Source organism: Sorghum bicolor, chromosome 2 (genome assembly GCF_000003195.3).
Source record: "Sorghum bicolor cultivar BTx623 chromosome 2, Sorghum_bicolor_NCBIv3, whole genome shotgun sequence".
NCBI classification, from domain to species: domain Eukaryota; kingdom Viridiplantae; phylum Streptophyta; class Magnoliopsida; order Poales; family Poaceae; genus Sorghum; species Sorghum bicolor.
This window is the reverse complement of record NC_012871.2, coordinates 62564828-62585734: the sequence shown is the minus strand read 5'-3', so window position 1 is coordinate 62585734 and position 20907 is coordinate 62564828. Positions and strand designations below refer to the sequence as shown.

The window sequence follows — 20907 nt, the reverse complement described above, 5'->3', positions numbered from 1 at the left end:
CACTATTGCTGTCATCTGCCAATGTTAATTAGTATAGTGTCTGGCTGAGAGAATAATACCCACGCAACAGCTAAAGTAGACAAGTAGTTATGCCAAACACCCTAAAAATATTCGCTATAGATCACCTGTACCATCATATAAGTAGTCCATAGGGAGGCAATAACAAAAGTAAAAGACGAGGACAGACTGCGGGAGTCAGTTGGGCCTTGTGTTTAGTTCACTCTGAAAACCAAAATTTTTTTAAAAATCCCGTCACATCGAATCTTGTGGCACATGCATAAAACATTAAATATAGACAAAAATAAAAACTAATTACATAGTTTAGCTGAAAATCACGAGATGAATTTTTTTATTCTAGTTAGTGCATGATTGGATAATATTTGTCACAAACAAACGAAAGTGCTACAGTACCGAAAACTTTTCACTTTTCGAAACTAAACAAGGCCTTGGCTAGTTTCGAAAAGTTTTGTGTTGCCTCACATGTGGATACACATACCTCTTAATCAGGTGCAGTCTCTTCGTATAAATTTTTGTTGCCTCACATGTGGATACGCATAACTTCGCGTACCTCTCTGTCACGTGCAGTCTCTTTGTATATGTGTAGATTTAGCTTGTGCACTAGGATGTGTGTGCGTTGGTGCATAAGTTTAAATACTACAATTTGTACGTAAATAGTTTAAGGCTTAAAAAGTAGTAAGAGATAATTACCACATGACCCACTACTGTACATTATGTGGTCTAAATACATGCCTATTCGTTTAAACTTATCTGCCAAATCGGTCAGCCATTTAATAGTATTTTTTTCCTATTATAACAAATTAGCGAACAGTGCTTTCAGTCATGACTTTTTAGCCAAGCGAACATGTTCTTAAATTGCTACCTACGTAGAGCGGTGGGAGCAATGTGTACTTAGAGTATGCAGGCATACAAAAATATTAAAAGACAATTAACATATGACACACTACTGTACATTATGTGGTCTAAATACATACATTGTTGATGTCCTTAAAGTGGGAGGGAAAGAGTGTCTTGTTAAGTGAAAGGTTTTATTGACAAATTTCTACAAAACTGCATAAACCGACCTTAGCTCAGTTGGTAGAGCGGAGGACTGTAGTGGATGCAGATTCGATCCTTAGGTCGCTGGTTCGAATCCGGCAGGTCGGAGTTTTTGCCTAAACCATAGCACGTGTTAGTTTTATATTTTTTAAATGCTACTCGATTTAAACTTCAAAATTTTTTTTGGATATTTTACACTTTTTAGGTTTATTTTGCCTAAACATAGCACGTGTTAGTTTTATAATTTTTTAAATGCAACTCGATTTAGAGTTGTTCGCTTGAGTTTATCTCCCGAATCTATCTAGTGTTTTTCTCTTACAATAAATTAGCAAACAATACTTTTAAACCATGACTTTTCAGACAAGCGAACTTCAAATAGCCACAGGAATCCTATTTGCATCCTATTTCAAATTCAAATACATCAGGGGTTTTAAACTGTTTAACAATGATCGAGTACAAAAGGCTTCTTCACACACCTTGATTAGTTAAAAATAAGTTAACTTTCTTGATTGAGGCCTTGTTTAGATCCAAAATTTTTTTGGATTTGAATATTGTAGCACTTTCGTTTGTATTTTGCAATTATTGTCCAACTGCTATGCAATTAGTTATTTTTTATTTATATTTAATGCTCCACATGTGTCGTAAGATTTGATGTGACGGGGAATCTTAAAAAGTTTTTGAACTTTCGGTATAGCTAAGGCCATGTTTAGTTCCTGAAGCGAAAAATTTTGCGACACTCTAGCACTTTCGTTTGTTTGTGGTAATTATTATCCAATTATAGATTAACTAGGCTCAAAAGATTCATCTCGTAAATTCCGACCAAACTGTGCTATTAGTTTTTATTTTCGTCTATATTTAATACTCCATGCATGCGTCTAAAGATTTGATATGATGGGGAATCTTGAAAAATTTTAAGTTTTAGGGTGGAAGTAAGGCCTTGTTTAGTTCATCCAAAAACCAAAAACTTTTTCAAGATTCCCTGTCACATCGAATCTTGGGGCATATGTATAGAACATTAAATATAATAAAAAATAAAAACTAACTACACAGTTTGTCTGTAGATCACGAGATGAATCTTTTGAGCTTAGTTAATCTATAATTGAACAATATTTGCCACAAACGAACGAAAGTGCTACAGTGTTCGACAACTTTTCATTTTGCCAACTAAGGCCTTGTTTAGTTCACCCCAAAACAAAAAACTTTTCAAGATTCCCTGTCACATCAAATCTTGCGGCACATGCATGGAGCACTAAATATAGATGAAAATAAAAACTAATTGTACAGTTTACCTGTAAATCACGAGATGAATCTTTTAAGTCTAGTTACAATGTTTGTCGAATAAAAACGAAAATACTATAGTCCCGAAATTCAAAAAGTTTTCAAAACTAAACAAGGTCTAAATGAGACCTAAACATGGCCTAAACAAGGGCTGAATTGGTACCGGCACTTCATGTACCCTGAAGCAAACCCTCGATTAATACACTCCGCAAGCTGGACACCGATGAAAATTAAATGAGTAACAGTGGAAACCCCGGCCAAACATCTCACATAAACCACAAGACCAAACAAAAATTGAATTTCGACATCCTTTAATAATGATCCCATTGAGCATATTCACAAAATTAGGGCTTTGCATCCTCAGGAAGACGCGACGTAGATGAAGAAGGAAGAAAACTGTGAAAAGTTGAGCCGATCATGAAGAAGAAATAGGAGAGGAGAGAAAATAAAGGAAAAAGAGGGGTATTATGGTTATTTAATATTTTCTACTTTAAGAAACTGTTTTGTTAAATGATTTTTCTGAATAATTTTAACTCCATGAGTAGTAGAGTTGCTCTGAAGCAACAAAAAAAATACTGATCCAAGAGCTATGTAATATTAACGTGTAAAAAGATTCTCGTGTCCGTATTTTTTAACTTACAACAATGCTTCTCTGTCACTCCTCTTATCTCATCCGGACCGGACTCATAACATGTGCCCATATGAGTTAGAACCATATGCTCATATAAGTTAGAACCGTGTGTATTTGTGGATGAGAATTGTTTCCATGGCTCTGATTGGCTTACTTTCATGATCCTGTTATTTTGAACTTACCAGTTTAGCTCATTCCAAAATATGAGAATAGAAGACACGGCCGTAATATAAATATCTGAGCCATAAATATCTCTGAGCCATAAATCGTTCAGTCAACACATGTATACATTTGCTCGTTTTTTTGTTAAAATTCTAGACGTACATCCCTGTCCATTACTTTTCCTTGTGACAAGAACTAGTTCAGCATCCACAGAGCTCAAGAAAAATAAGACGTCATATTTCAATTCAAATTTTGTTCTCTTTAACTGACCATTAGTCTAATCATAAGAAGAAACGTAATACATACTCCTTTGTCCAAAAAAACACAATTGTATCTAGACACTATGCATGTCCAGATTCGTTGCTAGTATTGCACTTTTTTGATAAAGTATTTCAATAACTTTGTTCTCTTTAGCTAAGAGCATCTCTAAGAGTTTGTCAAAATTGACTTGGCAAATTTTGTGATTTGACAACTTTCTAAAATATATGTCAAATGAAATAATATAGGCTCTCTAATAGTTTGCTATTTGGAGTTAGTAAAATTAAAAAGTACGCCCACAACATGATCCGATATAACAGTTTTCAACCGTGAATGTTTTTTGTAACACTCTGGTGTTAAGCAGACTAAAACGTGACATGTCATCATATGCATTGGCATTGCATCTAAGTTGATAACCTGAACATGCATTCACTAAAAACAAGTTTAAATTTTTATGCTTATGCTTAGTGGATAAGGTGTGTTTAAGTTTGAAACCCTAGTTATGCTTTATGTTAAGTGATTAATGTTTTTGTGCTCAAAAGGGTATTTTGGAAATTTTCTTATTCAATAATTGAATTTTGGACCAAACCTTGGTATTATGTCTCAAAGGTGAATTTTGAACATGTGTCAAGCCATCATTGAGTTATAATTCCAAACTTGGTTGAAATTCAAGCAAATAATTTAAATAATTTAAAAATCATAATTAGTCCCTTTTTGCATAATTCAAAATCTAAAAAGAATTTGGATATGCTTCAACAAGCAAAGTTGCTCCATTTGTCATAAGGATCAACTTTGATGTATAATTTTTTTCAAGTTTTCATACAAAATCAAAAGTAATTGCGAAAATACAGTTTTGCCCCTTTAAGCCTCTTTTTGGTTTTCAAACCCTAATTCGAAATCTAAGCATATTTTGTATATGTTGTAAAAATAAAAAATGTTCAGAATTTTATTCTGAGCATTTGATATTTTGATATATTTTTATCTTCTATTCAAAAATCCAAAGTAATTTCATAATTTTGAGAAAGGGCATATGGGGAAGAGGGAGATAAGCTCTAGTCCCTGTTCATGGCGGTGTGCAGCTGAGCTTGGATCAGCGTTTGCCAGCGCGTGAGCGCCGTTTCACCCCGTCTTAGCACGCACCTGTCTCCGTGGCATCAGGTAGCAGCTGCTGGCACCTCTTCTTGCTTCGTGGCGTCCCATCCTGAGCTTGCCGACATTGTCTTTGCCACCTCGGAGATGGAAGGCCGGTTTGCTTCCAAATCCAAAATTCACAGCACCAGCTCATCCATATCCAAATTGACCGCGTATATGACTCGGTAACAACCTTGAGTCTCTCCTGGATCCATTCTTGCCATCCCTTTTGCTCCATAACGCCTGAGCTGGTCGTTTTCATCCTCGCCGGAGTAAATCGCCGCAGAGCTCGAGTCTCCCGTGGTTAGCCCATCCGGGCAATTCTCTGCTCTCTCTTTCTCTCGTCTTTACTTCGACATGACCCAGTGATGCTCATCGGCTCGCCGATTTTCTGTTTGGTGCACAGGACTCGCCGGAACGTTGCCTGTTTCGCCGGAGTTCGCCGTCGCAAGGCACTGCACCGTGGTCGTCCTCTATCCACTTCTCCTCCCATCCAGCTATCTGCGTCAGCACACCCAGGGTGGGTTGCCGATGCTTCCTGACCTCTTCATTCCATCTCTACCGGTCCAGGGTCGCCGGCATAAGCACCGCCGCGGCCATGTCCGCCGCCGCTCGTGGCCAGGGCTATCTAGAGCAGTAGAGTTCGGGTTTTCTAGCTCGTTCGGTTGCGGGTTGCTTGCTGATGCTTGTGCTCGCCTCAGTTTGGTTCGGGATGGCCGGAGTTGGCCGGCGTAAGCCGCGCCGCCGCGTTGTGCCAAGCTCTGGACAGCCGGGGCGTCGGGGACCTCACGGTTGTGAAGATGAGAAAGGGGAGGGGGTTAGTTGCGAAGTCCTAGACTCATGTGAACAGTCGTCTGGACTGCGGGTTAGTTTAGCATAAGCCGAGGGATCTTTTTGCAAAGACGCCGGGGTGCGCGGGTGTTCAGCCGGCTGGGCCGCTGTGCGCGCGAAGTGGGCCGCTCAGCTGGGCTATTGCTGGGCTGAAAGCCCAGTTAGGGCTAAAACCTGAGTTTTTCTTTTTATATGATATAAACAGTAACTGCTTTTGTTATTTTTGCTATAATAAATCTATAACTCTGTTAACTGTGATATTTTACATGTTGACTGCTATCATCCTTTTGCTAATATAAAAATTATGAAACTTGTGTTTTGAGCACCTTTGCTATGATAAATAAATCCATGTTTTATTTGATAAATGAACCTTTATTGATTTATGTAGCTTTCTATATAAATCCAAAAATTATGAAATTTGACATGTGAGTTTGTGTTACTGTTATCTATCTCCATGAATAATTTCAGCTCTTTTTGATAAAGTATGATCTGTTTCATAATAAAGCTATTTAAAATAATTATAAAAGAAATAAAAATAATTAAACCTTTTAGGTTTTGAGTGATATTTTGGATTGATTGACAACCAGAGGTTACTTAGCATGATATGCTCTCTGGTTATGGTTTATTTCATATAAATGATCTTTGTTGTATAATAGCTTCACAACCTTGCTTAATGAAGATGATAAAATTTGCTTAGTAGTAATTTATGCTTTGATAGCTAAGTTAGTTGTTTCTATACCGTGAAGGTAAGTTGTACTCAAGGTAGTTATGTTTGTTGTTATCATCCAAGAATATGTAACCTGTCTTTATCATGTCATGAGCATCTAATTGATCATGCATATGCGCTTATACGTGTAGACTACACTCCAGAGGAATCTGATCCTCAGTGGGTTGCTTCCGAGTTTGTGGATCCATCTGGTTTTGCTGAGTTGTCGGACTTCCCTTCCGGCCAAGGCAAGCCCCGGACATTAAACCCTACCCTTGTATTTTCATAACGTTATTTATATCACTTGAGTTAATATGATGCATTAGGTGAATAGGAGTTGAGTGAATCCTATTTGCTGCATTATCTACCTTGATGATTTCAATATTAACCTTGATACTTGTTTTATGAAAATACTTAGTATGCTTAGCCCTGCTTATTAGATAGGTTTTCAAATGAGAAAGTTTGAAGGGTTGTTGTGGAATACTTTTATGGTCAATAATGTTTTAAATTGAGACCGGTCGGTGGACTTGCTTTAAGAATGGAGTCTTAAAGTAGTGTCTCCAACTGTGTCGATTAAGGACCGTTCCGTTGGTGGCCTGCTGTGATTGAGACCTTTGAGTACAGCCCACATGCGATGGTAAGCCTTACCTATAGCTATTCCGATACTTGAGAACGGCTAACCGCGTACTGGGAGTGGAGAGATGGCGAGAGTAGCGTGTACCCACCTTACGGATCTGAGATGACCGGGAAACATCTAGATTGGCTGTAGGATGGTGGTGTACTGTACTCGGGTGACGCTGGACCCGTTCTTGTATGGGAGGATCTATAGAAACAGGTTGACATATGCAAGATTAAGTTCTACATATGTCGTGTGGTACTGAATCCCCAGCTGGGTTTAATCGATTCGAATCGCCGTGTTTCCTCGGATATGGAGCCTCAATCCTCACCCCATCATCGTAGAAATAAATGAACTTTGGTATAAGAAAGAGGTGGTTTGCTTATGAAAGTTTGATAATAGTTTTGGTTAGTCATAAATGATGATCTTGAGTTAAAACTTGAAATTAGGTTTTACTCTTAGTAAGCTTTTATGCAAAAGAAATGTTTTTGATCCTGCTAAAGCCTTGCTTTGAACCCTTATAGCCTGCATACCTGAGTCTTCACCTCTTTTCTAGTCGGTTAAGTCTTGTTGAGTACTTTTGTACTCAGGGTTTATTAACCCATGTTGCAGGTGAACCTTTTGATCAACCTTTTGATGGTCGCTGTTTCTTCACTCTTGTGGAGGAGAGTGATGATGATGAATCTGATGTGTGACTTTGGGCAAGTAAAGCAAGTTGTGTGACTAATGGTTTATGTAATATAAAGTTCCGAACCTTTTATGTACTAAATACTTATGGTTTGTAACCTTTGGACTTAAGTTTCAATCTATGTTATATAACATTTCCGCTTTTACTCTGATTTATCTTATCTATGAAATGTTGTAATACTGTAATGCTTAATGAGGGAATTCCTGGAAAGAATGTAACGTGGATGATTCGGGTTTCCCGAGGACACCCGACAGACTTCTTGAGTCATTTGGAACTCGTGCACGCCGATCAGAAGTCATTGAGACAATGATGGGTACATGTGGGCCACTTAATTCAGGAGGTTCTGCCACATTTTTCAACCGCAACGCTCCTCCTGCCTAGCGACGCCAGACTCGTCGGGACCATCATGCAGATTTATATAGCTTATATTCAGCTGTAATTTAAAAAAAAATCTTTTGTTGATATGTTTCAGAGATCTTTTTATTGTGCCATTGTGATTTAAAGAACATTCAGTTTATATTTAAGGCCTTGTTTAGTTTCCAAAAAATTTTACAAAATTTTTCAGATTTTCTGTCACATCAAATCTTTAGACGCATGCATGTAGTATTAAATATAGACGAAAATAAAAACTAATTACACAGTTTGGTCGGAATTGACGAGACGAATCTTTTAAGCCTAATTAGTCTATGATTGGACAATATTTGTCAAATACAAACAAAAGTGCTGCAGCGTCAATTTTCCAATTAGAACTAAACAAGGCCTAAATGTGATGGACGGTAGGGAGTGTGCAGCATGCACGTCAATTCAACTGACATGTGCGGCATGCACGTCAATTCAACTGACACCTGCATGGCTGCACCTCTTGGTGGCCGGCAACATCCAACCTGACACCTGAACCTATACCGCGCAAGGGATATGCGCGCGTATATATGCGCGTGCGGAAGCTGCGGTTGGCAAGTGCTAAAATTGTCAACCTCATTTGTCAATTTATTGGAGACTAAAATTGTCAAATAATTAAGGATGATAATCTAATTTGTCAAACTTTTGAAGATGCTCTAACAATTAGTCAAATCATATAAAAACATTATATAACATAAACAGTTACCTTATACTTATATTTATTAGTACTTTATACTGATCATAATTTTGTTACTACTCCATCCATCCCAAATTATAAGTTATTCTAAAAATTTTAGAGAGTTAAATCACCTCAAGTTTGATCAAATTTATATCGCAGGATAATAACATTTATGATAATAAGTATCACTATGTTTTTCATTAATTATATTTTTATATTATCAATATTTAATGTCATAAATCTTTGTAACTCTTTTTATAATTTTAGTCAAATTTAAAATGATTTGACTCTCCAAGATTCTTAGAATGACTTATAATTTGAAATGGAGAGAGTATAAATTATATATTATGAGAGAAATTATTGGCTTGTGATCTTAAAGATCGCACCAAGCAAAATCGAGCCTTATATCTTGGTATATGGAGAAGTATGACAAACGGGTTCTCATAACATCACCCCAACCCCACATAACACAACAGAGACAGGGAATGAGTGAAAGACTGAAAGCACTCCACGAAGCCACAAGCGCCTTCATTCAGAAGATCTGTTCACCCGGCACCATGTACCTGTCGTCCATCAGATCAGCTCCGGCCTGGTCACCAAAGCTTCGAATCTCTCCAATACCAGCCTGCGTGGTTCCATTCTGAAAACAAAGGTGAGCTTCCTAGTTTCCAAAGGCATCACAGCTCCTGAAGCAATCATGCCGCACACCGCATGTTTTTTTTTCCCAACCACAAAGCCAATATTTTAACTTGCGATTCAAATCGAAAACAACCAGTACAGCAGTAAGTTCAGCAAGACATCACCACATCTGCCTAACAACTACATGTAATGCTTTCAGGTTCAGTGCACAACAGATAACTCCCACCCTCCAGGCTCTCTGAGATGTATTCTTGCCTGCGCAATGGTGCGAACTGCAGGTCGTTAGGAGTAGGAACAATCCCATGGTGATATCTGCAATAAAATCGACGTCTGAGCATTTCATGTTGATAATAATGGGCATAATGAGGTCAGAATGGTTTATGCTTTGAAGTGCGAGATAATTACAGTTGTATGTTATGACATGTTGTCTAAGGGCATGTTTAGAACGTAGGAATTTCACAGAAATCAGTTCAATTTCGCAAAACAGGTATGTGTACAGCAACCCGCAACATGTGGATTGCCTTCCTTAGAGAGAAAAACACTTGGTGTGCTTTTTACTTTTTTTTGGCAGACGGCATTTTCTGAATGAGAATAGCTGCTAACCAAACCTAGAGAGCACGTCTATGCAAGCAAGATGCCGAAAGATATGACAAATTGGTAATCTGTCATGGGCTTAGGGGCCGAGGCCCAACAGCCGATCCACCAAGGCCAGTGTACTGTTCACCACGAACGGTGCCCACAGGTACCATGGCACAGCTGTCGGGAAACTTCACCCAAAACCCCAATTCCACTCGAATTATGGGAGTATTCGAGTACTCGTTTTTGCTGCAGCTGCAGCAGTTCTGGCTACAGGTACCGTGCGTGTACAAGCTGCAGCCACAGCTGCAGCAAACAGCGCCTAAGTCTCTCAGCAGGTTGCTCTGTGTCCCCAGCAGCAACGCTAGTGCTTCGCCTCCATGGCAGCGATGCATAGTTGGATGGAGGCGCTGATAATCTCAAAAACATATATCCAAATACATCTCAAAAGCCCCGCCTATGCTTTAGCTGTACCATTAAGAAGAAAATATAACTGAACTGAGAAGCATTGTAAACGCCATTCTACCGTAGCTTTTCTCATCTGATGGTGAACGGACAATTTAAGGAATGAAATATCGCTAGAACATGTTTCTGCAAAGCCTGTTCAGTAAGAACATTTCAGGCCATAGATGCACTATTAATTTTCGCATTGCATCTGATGCGATCAGAACCATAAGTGTAGCACTTGTTAGTGCGCAACAGAAGGAGATATTTCATAGTTAACTGCAGAGAAGGTCTCCTTTGAATAGCATATACCACGACTATTTCAAATTGGTAAATTTTCATTGACTTAAACATTTATCATAGTCAAACTCAAACAGAATATTCTTCTTCGTGTATGCCCTATTGGAAATAAGCTAAGATTGGATAAGATGATTGCTACCTGTCCTTAAGAGCTTGATCTCACTTCATGATCCTACCATTATTCACGCAGGCAGTCTTATCAATCGAGTTGCCAGTATCGATCTTGATGTGGCAGAAATCCATTGCACAAATCTAAAGTTCAATGCTGAAAGGAGATAAAAAAGGGAACCATGAGCTCCGAAAAATTCCAGGTAACTCGATTATGTCATTTATTATCTCAATGAACTAAACTTGTAATTTCATCAGCACTATAGTTCATCATAGGCCTGCTATAGACAATTGAAGAGATAGAAAGAGCGAGAGGACTCACTGATCAACCATTGGTTCATCCGCTTAGTAGTCAGGCTGTGACGTTGGGCATCCTCTGTGTGCAACGCAATCACTAGTTGCCGTCTGCACCGATCACAGAAAATGTGAATGGTGGTGAGGTTGAGCCAGCATTTCCTTGGCTGACCATACTGGCTACTGGTGTCTGAGTCCAGGCACAGTTCGTTCCAATGGACCAGCATGGCGGCGTCCGATCTGATGCGCCGATCCAGTCTATGATTGACAGCCGGCAACAGATGCAGCTGCGGCTCAATGAGGGCTGCTCCTCCGGCAACATGATCTTCAGAGTGACACAGACTGGCGATAGGGGTACCTCATCAACCTGGTGAGATCATTTGACAAAAGTTTGGAAAACCACTATTAGGATCAAATTTTTAACCATGTTTGCAGCTTAAATTTTCACACCTACAAGAGAAACGCACCATCCTCTAATTTGCTCTGGCTTCACCACTGCCATTCGGTGCTGTATAGTAGTAGAGAAGTCATGTCTCTTCTATTTGTAGATCCCCCTTATCAGCTTGAATTATAACAAGAAAGAAGTAAGGGGTAAAACCCTATACCCTGGCGTCCATGTCACTCGCGATCAAGCTGCTGTCCCTCCTCACTCCTCCTAGGGCGGACAACCCAAGGGCTGTCGTTCCTCCCTCCTGAACCTCCCTTTCTCTTCAATTCTCACAATCTACTTCCAATCCCGCAATTCTCCTCGAAACTGTCTCCAATGGATCAGGCACATGACATGATTAAATGCGGTGGACTTTGGGTAAAGATGCATATAGTTAGACCACTTCTTCCAAAAGCAATGTTTTATCAAGAAAAAAGAAGTTACAATTGTCCTAAGGGGTGCATTCTCAAATGTAAGAGAGCATTCATCAGGTAAACTGATACAGACAGTGTAAAATTAAAATTCTCCAACTTATGACAATTGAAGACAAATATATAGCCATTGAAGAACGAAATGTAATTTAAGAGGGAACTGTATATACCTCAATGAAAATAAGCACATTTGAATTCTGGCGGCAGCACAAGAGATGCAGAAGGTAAGCCAGCAAACTGAGATCTGACTTTATTCAGTCAAACCTGCAGCATCAATCATGGTCTCTCTGGAATCCATCTTGCTCATACATGCATATCGCTGCAGCTTCTCATTGAATAGCACGAGGGGATCCTTCTCCTTGAGCTCCCCATTTTCGTGATACGCTGCCCTGAGGAATAAGGCCCAGTTCATCTCTGTGCCGGCCAGGTAGAAAGCGCGGTTCTGCTTCTGCAACGACTCGTACATGTGCCGCGTGAGGCCAAATTCCTCCTTGAACTCGACGATGTGGTGGATCATCGCGCGCTTCTCCAGTGTCAGGCTGAGGAACTCGTGCACCACCCCGACGCGGTACTTTTCCGCTTCGGGCGTCCATGGCTTGAGCAGCGCACCGTTTGTGTACGGTGAGACAAGCGGGAACGTGGTCGCCGTGTCGAGGCGGTCGGCGTCCTCGGCGTCAAGCGGCATCAACCGGCGGTGTGGGACGGCGAAGCGGAACGTGCGCCGGACGCGGCGCTCGTCCACGACAAAATCGCGCTCCAGAGCACTGACGGCGAGCGCAGGGTCCCAGCGCGCGAGCTCGAGGAAGTGGCGGCCGTCCCTGGGGTCGACTACGACGCGGAAGTCGTCAGGGAAGTCGTGGACGCGGTCGCGGAAGTCATCGGGGAGGCCGAGCACAGCGCGGCAGTGGTGGAGCTTCGCGAGCGGCACGCGGCGGTGGGCCGTGAGCATGAGGAGCTTCCGGACTGCGCGCACCCGCGACGGGAGGAGGTCGTCGTGGATGCGGCGCTCTTCCTCGAGGAGCGAGCACATGAACGGCGTGAGCGCGAGGTGCGGGACGGAGCCCACGACGGGGAGGTGGAACAGCAACGGGTGGCGCGTAGCGGAGCGCGACACTTTGCGGCCGCGGGGGAAGCCGAGCTCGCGGTACAGCTTGCCGGCCTCGGAAAGGGGGATCCGGTGCGGAGGCGGGAGGGAAGCCAGGAACGAGCGCGCGCGGTGGAGGAAGCGGAAGGCCGTATCGCGGTCGAGCACGGCGTCTAGGGCCGGAACGCGACGCGCGGCCTCCGGCTCGATGGGCGCGACCCGTGGGCTGTTGAGCTTCCTCAGGAGCTTCTTTCGCCGCTTGCAGGGGAGCAGTGGCAGGAGCGAGGCTGCCGCTTCCGCCGCCGCTGCAGAAGATGCGGAGGTGGGCGCCGGCGCGGGAGCTGGGGCGGGGGGAAGGAGGAGTGCTCTCGTGGCGCAGAAGAGGCGGCGCGCCATCGCTGGCGGCGGCGGCGGCGGCGGCGCGGCGAGTGATGACCACGTGGGACTAGTGGGGTTCAGTATTCAGTATTCACTCCAAGGGTTTTGATCAAATCAGCACGCAAATTAAAGGCACCGCAACCGTTCGATTACGGGCCCCGCCACTCCACGACCACGTCTCAGCCCACAATGGCCCACTTCCGGTCCGTCCTGACTCCTGAACTTCTCCCGTCCCCATCGTCCTCGTCGCAACCCGCACTTCCTGCGCTTCCTCCCCTCCTGAGCCAAACCCCAAATCCTCCGACGGCCCAGCGGCGCCGTCACCGGCGGCGGCTGGGCAATGGGGATTGAGGTAGCAGCCGTATTGGACGTCCGGGTGCTGACACAGTCGGATCTCGTGGCCCTAGCTGCCGCGTCTCCCTACGCCGTCGACCCCCGCCGGGGCCGCCGCCGCGATGGCGAGTTCCTCCCGCCCCCGAAGATCGACCGCGCCGTTTTCAACGAGAGCGCAGGTTCCCGCAAGCAGACCTTCTCCCGCCGCCGCGTCGCCACCAACATATCCCACAACCTGACGCCCACCACCACCACCGGGGCGTCCTCCTCCTTGTCTACGCCAGCTGCCCCCGCCGAGGAGGACCCCGAGAACCGCCTCGTCGTGTTCCACCTCCAACGCCTATTCGCGCGCGACGACCCCTCGTACCGTGCTCCGCCTCCGATTCCACCCCGACCGCAAACCCTAGCCGCGCCCGCGATAACAGCACCTACGCCTCCCGCTCCGTCTCTGCCGCCGCTGCCACCGCCGGCGGCTGTTGCGGCGACAGACCCCGATAAGGTAGTGCTGAATCCAAAGGGTGTGGCGGTTGATCTGGCGAGGCTCGCCGAGCTTGTGGATCCCTATGGGGAGGAGCTACGGAAGCGAACGTCAGGATTGGGGTCGGAGTCCGAGCTACTCGGATTCATGAATGCGCTGGAAGGGCAATGGGGAAGCCGAAGGCGCCGGAGGAAGTTCGTGGATGCTGGTATGTTCGCTGACCACCTGCCCTGTGGGTGGAAGCTGTTGCTTGGGCTCAAGCGAAAGGAGCGTGTCGCATGGATTAATTGCCGCCGTTATGTGAGGTCTGTTTGAAACTTGTTTATTGTACCAGGCATACTTGTTTATTGTAGTATATGCTTCAGTTGATATGGTTTTGGAGTATGTATGATGATTCAGATTCTGTTTCGAACTGTTGCAAAGTGATTGTATGCAATGTTTTTCACAAGGTCCATGCTAGCTTCACAGTGCTTCTGTCGTAGAAAGATTGGCTACTTACTCTTTAGGCTTTAGCACTAAGTTGCCTTTCGGCAATAGGTGAGTAACCTAACTGAAACATGACATGAAGTTGAGATTAGGAGGATAGGACTTCTGTGTGGAATGTGCTGCTCAGATCCTTGCCCTCACACAAGCGCTTAAACATATATACAATAGGCTTACAGCTATGAGCTGCATATATCTGAACAACTATCATTTGAGATAATTAGGCTAATACCCAAACAATAGAACTTAATGAATAACCATTCCATCAAGACTGATGCTAGTGCCATTACAAAAGCATGCAACTATGAAAAAACATAGCTTTTCTGTGAAAATGTCTATTTGTTTCCTTTTAACGATTGCATCAAGACTGATGCTACTGAAATTTGTAGCTGTTTAATGAAAAGCATGGCTGTGACAAGTCTTTGCTAGAAGCCTACAATAGTATGCCACTATAACATCTGCCTTTACAGTGCTTAATTTCCACAACACCTAGGCATATGCGCTTTTTGATTGATTTCTTATCTCATTAGTAGCCTATTGCATTTATCACATCATTTTCCTACAACTGTTGTTTACCTGTGCTGATTACTTATATCATACTTTCAGCCCCAAAGGACATCAGTTTGCTACTTGCAAAGAAGTGTCTTCCTACCTCATGTCCCTTCTTGGATATCAGGAGGCAAAGACAACTGCCTCTCAGATTAATAGTGCAGGAGTGCATGGCCTAGATGTTAATGTAAGTTTTGATTATGCATTTTATTTGTGTGCTTGGGTATTCATAGTTTAATTTAAAAGTACTTTTGATTAGTCTGTAGGTCTTCACCAGCAAACCATCTCAATTGAGGAAAAGCAAATTGCAGTACCAGTTAATTCAGTTACATTATTTAATCCCTCTGGTGATTCTCATCAACAGAAACTTCAGAAGGATGAAGCTCCAATAGAAGTGAATGCAAAGGGGTGCCGGAAATGCAATTTGACGTTTCATGACCAGAGCTCCTATATGCAACATCAGTTGTCCTTTCACCAAAGGAAAGCTAAAAGGCGCAGGGTTAGTAAATCTGGAGAATTGGATGCCAACATTGACGGAAAGTATGAGAAGACTCAGCAGAAGACCTCTGGAGAGGTATCTGGCAATTTTGGCCTTAGCGTTGCAGATGTAAGGTATCAAGGTCCGAGTCCAGCTGAACTGTTTGATGGTCAACCATCCTTGGTGGCAATGCCATGTGGATTTCAGGAGATGACTGTGTTGCCTCAACAGGGAAAAGAACCTTCTGTGTTGCCTCAACAGGGAAAAGAACCTTCTGTGTTGCCTCAACAGGGAAAAGGACCTTCTGTGTTGCCTCAACAGGGAAAAGAACCTTCTGTGTTGCCTCAACAGGGAAAAGAACCTTCTATGTTGCCTCAACAGGGAAAAGAACCTTCTATGTTGCCTCAACTGGGAAAAGAACCTTCTATGTTGCCTCAACTGGGAAAGGAACCTTCTGCATTGCCTCAACAGGGAAAAGAACCTTCTGAGTTGCCTCAACAGGGAAAAGAATCTTCAGGAGATATCTCTGTGAATCAGAAGGACCCTCTTAAGGAGATGAATGGCTTTCCTGAACAGGAAAAAGGACTTGTTGCTGGAGAACTTGTCCCTGTGCATCATAAGGACTCTCTTGAGGATATTACGGATACAGCTGAAATAATAGAAGAACGTCCCACCAGACAGCCTTCCTCTGGGCATCATCTGGATACTGTTGACAATTCTGATGACCATAAAACCCATGATGAAGCATGTGACAGTGCTGTAGCTTCTCTTTCTGTTGATGCTGAAAGAAAATTGAGTATTTGCAACTCCATGAATGTTCATGAGAATGTCAGCTCAAAAGATTCAGAACTTTGCAGTGCAGATTATTCCCAAAAGTTCAATAGGTCTGATGAAACTTGTGATATACATAAAGAGGTTTCTTCAACCGTAAATGATCCTGATGAAAGAAAATGCACAGATGATCCAACGGGGTGTACTAATATGACACAATCCATGCAAGTTTCTGAGTCCTGTGATCTACCGCATGGCAAATTTGTCAGTTCTCCTGAAGAACATGATTTTAATGGCCGACTGGAAAGTAACCGACTTTCACCATCTAGGGATGAGCCTGATCTTAATTCAATTGATATGGAAGTGGATGGTGGCAATATAACTTGCAATGTGGAAAACCCCAGAAGCTTCAAAAGTGACAAATCTGCTGAGGACAAGATTATGGATTGTGAAATGATTTCTTTGAAAGGCAGTGAACTAAAAAATGGTGTCAGAGTAAGGGATGTAAATCTCAATTCATGTTTGGATTCAATATCTTCTCCTATTTCTGGTGGAAACTATGAAACATCTGATACTCCTGATGATGCTATTCGATCATCCATTATTGCCCAATGCTTTGGTACTACCTCTAACGATGACACTGCTTGTAAGGATGGAAACTTTGCCAATCAGAACAACACCTGTAAGGGTGAAAATTTTGTCAACCAGAAAAATGACATGATGTATCAATCAAATTTGACCATGGATCCTATACCTCGAGCTCAAATAAATGTGGATTGTTTCACTTCTTCATGTTCAATGACTCCTGAAATCAAGGACTATGGCAACAGAGGTGAAGATAGTGCCAAAGAAGCATTGGTGAATTCACAAAACATGACAAGTAATGAAACTGGTTTTGATGCTGAAGCTTATAACAGTGATATCTTCAATGGTACTATCACAGAAAGTAGTCTTGCCCAGCTGAATAATGTCATTAATATGAAACATGATTTTGCAAACTGTTACTCATTATCTGACCTAAACACACTTACTGGCGGTACTGCAACTGATGATATTGATATCCACAATATGAGGAGTTCTTTTGTCAGCTCCACCAGTCGATCTGAACCAAATGAACACTGCACATTGGATTTTGATATCAAGGGTTCCATGCTTGAGGCATTGGAAAAATCTGACAGTGACTTAGATAATCAAAATCAATACAACGATGCAGGCCCTTCTTGTGACTCGCTACCTGCTACTGGGACAAGTGGGACTATTGATGATTTTATGGCCATGCAAACCAATTTTGGTAGCTTTACTTCTTTGGTTCGTGCTGTTGAAGATGTTCCACTGAGCAGGATTATGCAAGATCAGGTTAATAACTATTTAATTTATTTTAGTATAGGCATCTTTAGTATATCATCTAATAGGAATACCCTGCCTAGGTTTGAATCAGTCATTATGCCATTGTTTTCCACACATCAGTGATAGATCTGTAGGCTTTAATTAGTATATTCACTATTATTCCTGTGGGCCCATGCTCACCATATGCTTGGATGAAAATATGCTCGTCTACTTGATAACTGAAACATGTATGATGTTAGATAACAAGATACTCTTTTGCTTGATAACCGAAGTATATGCGAGTTTCATGATAATAGTGTTCATGTAGTTTTCTCTGTTTCAAAGGCGCGTTGCTTTCTCTGTTTCAAAGATGTCGCCTAGGCTAGGCGGACCCAGCTCGCCTTGAAGGTCTAGTTATGCCTTGTTGCCTACTCCTGCATACACTAGCCTTGGGTTGCCTTAAGCTTTTGCCGCAGTTAATCTGTAACTACCTCTATATCTAAGGCTTATCTTTGTACCATATAGGTGTACAGTTTATGCACTATTTGTTGTGGCATATTTATTCGCTTACATGTTAATCAAGTTTGTTTATGCTATTTTGTTTTCTAATGACAAGTTTGATTGTTCTTGAAACAGTGTGATTTGCAACTTGGATTTGGTGGCTCCAAGCAGCAGATCTATCCAAGCTTTGAGCAACAGCTAAGGATGGCCTCGGCTGGAGCTCCGCCTTATGGGGGCATGGGTAGGCATGACTCTATACCTGTACCAGAGCCAACATTGATGCTAGGTTATGCACCACAGCTAGGTAACTGCCCCCCTCCGTTCCAGTTGGGCTGGGGTCCGTCCTATTCTAAGATGGTTGGCATGCTCCAATCTGTGTGCGTGTGGTGCAATAGTCCATTCCAGCATTTCGGCACCGTTGCTGAGCAGCAGGCAGATTCTCTTGGTTACATTTGCCCGTCGTGCAAGGGGAAGTTTTCTGGTCATCTTGGCATCAACGGGCCATCTATTTGAGATCAATTTCTTGTAACCTGAACTGGTGCTGGTTCACCATCAGTTTCTAGTCTAATTAATTAGTCAATTTGCACTTGTAGTATGTACCGCCTTCAACTTTTGGCCTTGTGCTAAGGAATGAATGCCCTTAAAATCTTAAGAAATTGGTAATTCAAAACAACTACGGGCTGTTTTTCATGCTAGAATCCTTGTCGCATTAGGTATTAGTGTGAAGTTTTTGGTGGCTAAGCCGCCAGATGGTAGTTCTTGATGTATCTTTTAGAATGCGTGAGCATAATACAATTTGTTAGTGGGTTTGTAGGTGTTTTATCAAGCTGATGTTGCATGGTTTGATACAATATACTGTATCTTCGTGGCCTGATCCTTAATACAAAAAAAAATGACTGAATTGAAGGAATGCAAAGTTGTTAGCAAAGCTTATGAATATAAAGCTTTTTTTTTTCCTTTTGTAGTAGTGGAGATGTGAATTGCAATTTTATAGGTGATCTCAAGAAGGGGTATGAACAACAAAGTGACCAATACATTTAATTTCCAAACATACACCATTTGTTGCCATGGTACTCGTCGGTGAATTTAATTCTACGAACCACAAGAAACCTCTGATATACTATTCTTCCTAGGATGAGGGTTTTCATCTAAGGTTGGCAAGCAATAATTTAATTCTACGAAGGTAAACACAAGAATAAATTGAGTACAAGACAACCAAATTTATCCTGTGGTATTCGGTATTCCTATAATCTTGTTGTGGATTTAATGTTCTTTGCTCCTCTTTCAAGACTTCACTTGATTTTTTAGCCTTCTGGAACTACAGAATCACTCCACACCTTTTCACTAGAGTTGTTCTTGTGCTCAATAACCCTCACAATCACTTTTGGAGCACATTCACAATCTTCGTTGAAGTGCTTCAATAAAACCATGAGCTCCAAGCTGTATTTGAGGTGGCAACCTCCAAAAGTAAAAAGTTGATGATGTTTCCTTAAAGTCCCCCTAGTATCTCGAAGACTAAACTCTTGATGCAATTAATCTCACAATAAAATGCAATCCTAAGCAATGTGTCTAGTGTGAGATGGAAGAAGGCTATAGATGTCAAGGAAGCTTTCTAAAGTGCCAAAACCTTACTCCCACAAGGTGGAGTATAAGTGTGTTTGGTTCCCTAGCTTAGGGGCTAGCTAGGCTTGCAACTTGAGCCTGTTTGGTTACCTGTATGACCTGCTAACCAGGCTTGCACAAGCCTATTTCGTACGAATTACTTGGTTTGCTAGAAATGCCCACATTGGTCGTTCTGGTAGGCTACGTCTCGCGCTACCCCCCACCCCCGCTCCCCTCACCTAATGTCTTTTTATTTCTTTTTTGGGCCTGGTTGCCTTGTGCTCTTTCTAACCTTCGTACATACCTCCATTGTTGTTTGTACATTTTCTTATATATGAAAATAAAAAAATAGGAGAAGGGCTCCGCTGCTGACTTGTTCAAAATTTTTTTGTTGTTTGTACATTTCCTTATATATGAAAATAAAAAAATAGGAGAAAGGATCCGCTGCTGACTTGTTCAAAAAAATTAAAAGTGGATTTTTAGATCATAAACTTTTAATGTTGTATCATTTAGGTCCATACCCGTCCGATGGACTTAACATAATGTGTATGGACCTAAGTGATATAACATAAAAATTTTATGAACCCAAAAATTCACTTTTAAAGTTTGATGGTTCTAATTGAAACTTGTTCACAAGTTGTGTACAAATTAACACCGTTAGAGCCTAGATCGGAAGGGCCAAAAAAGCAAATGAATTTCGTTTTGCAAAATAAAATAGAAAAGTCCAAAACAAAAGGAGCCAAGAAAAAACAACATAATTTTTTTAGGTCTAAGGGACTATTTTTCTTAATAGGTATGGTGTTACGATACTAAAAGCAACTCCATATACTATCTATGTTATCTAGGCTATTTTTATATTTTTAAAGCTAAAACTAAAGTGTAACAGGTGTGCTATCTGGTTTGCTAAAATAGCAAGTTTGCTATTACTAAACTTTCGCTTGTCATATATAGTATGTCGTCCTCACTAGCTATCATATACAAAGGCTGTTGTGGAACTATATGCTTTGAGTGAGCTTTTTATTTTACACAATAGCTAAATCTTGTAGTTTCTCTTGGAGATGCTCTAAGGCCTTGTTTAGATCCAAAAATTTTTTGGATTTTGATACTGTAGCAATTTCGTTTTTATTTGACAAACATGGTCAAATCATGGAGTAATTAGGGTTAAAAGATTCGTCTCATGATTTAAAGTTAAATTATACAATTAGTTTTTATTTTTATCTACATTTAATGTTCTATGCATGTGCCGTAAGATTCGTCGTGACGGGAAATC

The 20907-nt window shown here is 41.9% G+C and overlaps 2 protein-coding genes and 1 non-coding gene across 6 annotated transcripts; 2 read left to right on the top strand and 1 right to left on the bottom strand.

Moving 5' to 3' along the window:
- TRNAY-GUA lies at positions 1078–1164 on the top strand. Its single transcript is given in 2 exon segments — positions 1078–1114; positions 1129–1164. It is a non-coding gene; the product is annotated as a tRNA-Tyr (tRNA).
- Positions 8793–13218, bottom strand: LOC8063739 (protein ROOT PRIMORDIUM DEFECTIVE 1). Of its 3 annotated transcripts, XM_021452991.1 has the most exons (6): positions 11825–13218; positions 11402–11550; positions 11264–11304; positions 10825–11163; positions 10534–10659; positions 8793–9386 (listed from the first exon to the last, which is right to left on the bottom strand). In XM_021452991.1, exon 1 carries the CDS (start codon positions 13132–13134, stop codon positions 11905–11907), a length of 1230 nt encoding a protein of 409 aa, XP_021308666.1. In that variant the 5' UTR covers positions 13135–13218; the 3' UTR covers positions 8793–9386; positions 10534–10659; positions 10825–11163; positions 11264–11304; positions 11402–11550; positions 11825–11904. The 3 variants fall into 3 exon arrangements, with proteins under 3 accessions (XP_021308666.1, XP_021308665.1, XP_021308667.1); XM_021452990.1 differs by having other exon boundaries at positions 11264–11550; XM_021452992.1 differs by lacking the exons at positions 11264–11304; positions 11402–11550.
- On the top strand, positions 13334–18928 carry LOC8083269. 2 transcript variants are annotated; one of them, XM_021452989.1, is made up of 4 exons: positions 13334–14232; positions 15017–15146; positions 15219–17564; positions 18171–18928. In XM_021452989.1, exons 1-4 carry the CDS (start codon positions 13457–13459, stop codon positions 18546–18548), a joined length of 3630 nt encoding a protein of 1209 aa, XP_021308664.1. In that variant the 5' UTR covers positions 13334–13456; the 3' UTR covers positions 18549–18928. The 2 variants fall into 2 exon arrangements, with proteins under 2 accessions (XP_021308664.1, XP_002462524.1); XM_002462479.2 differs by having other exon boundaries at positions 15324–17564; positions 18171–18857.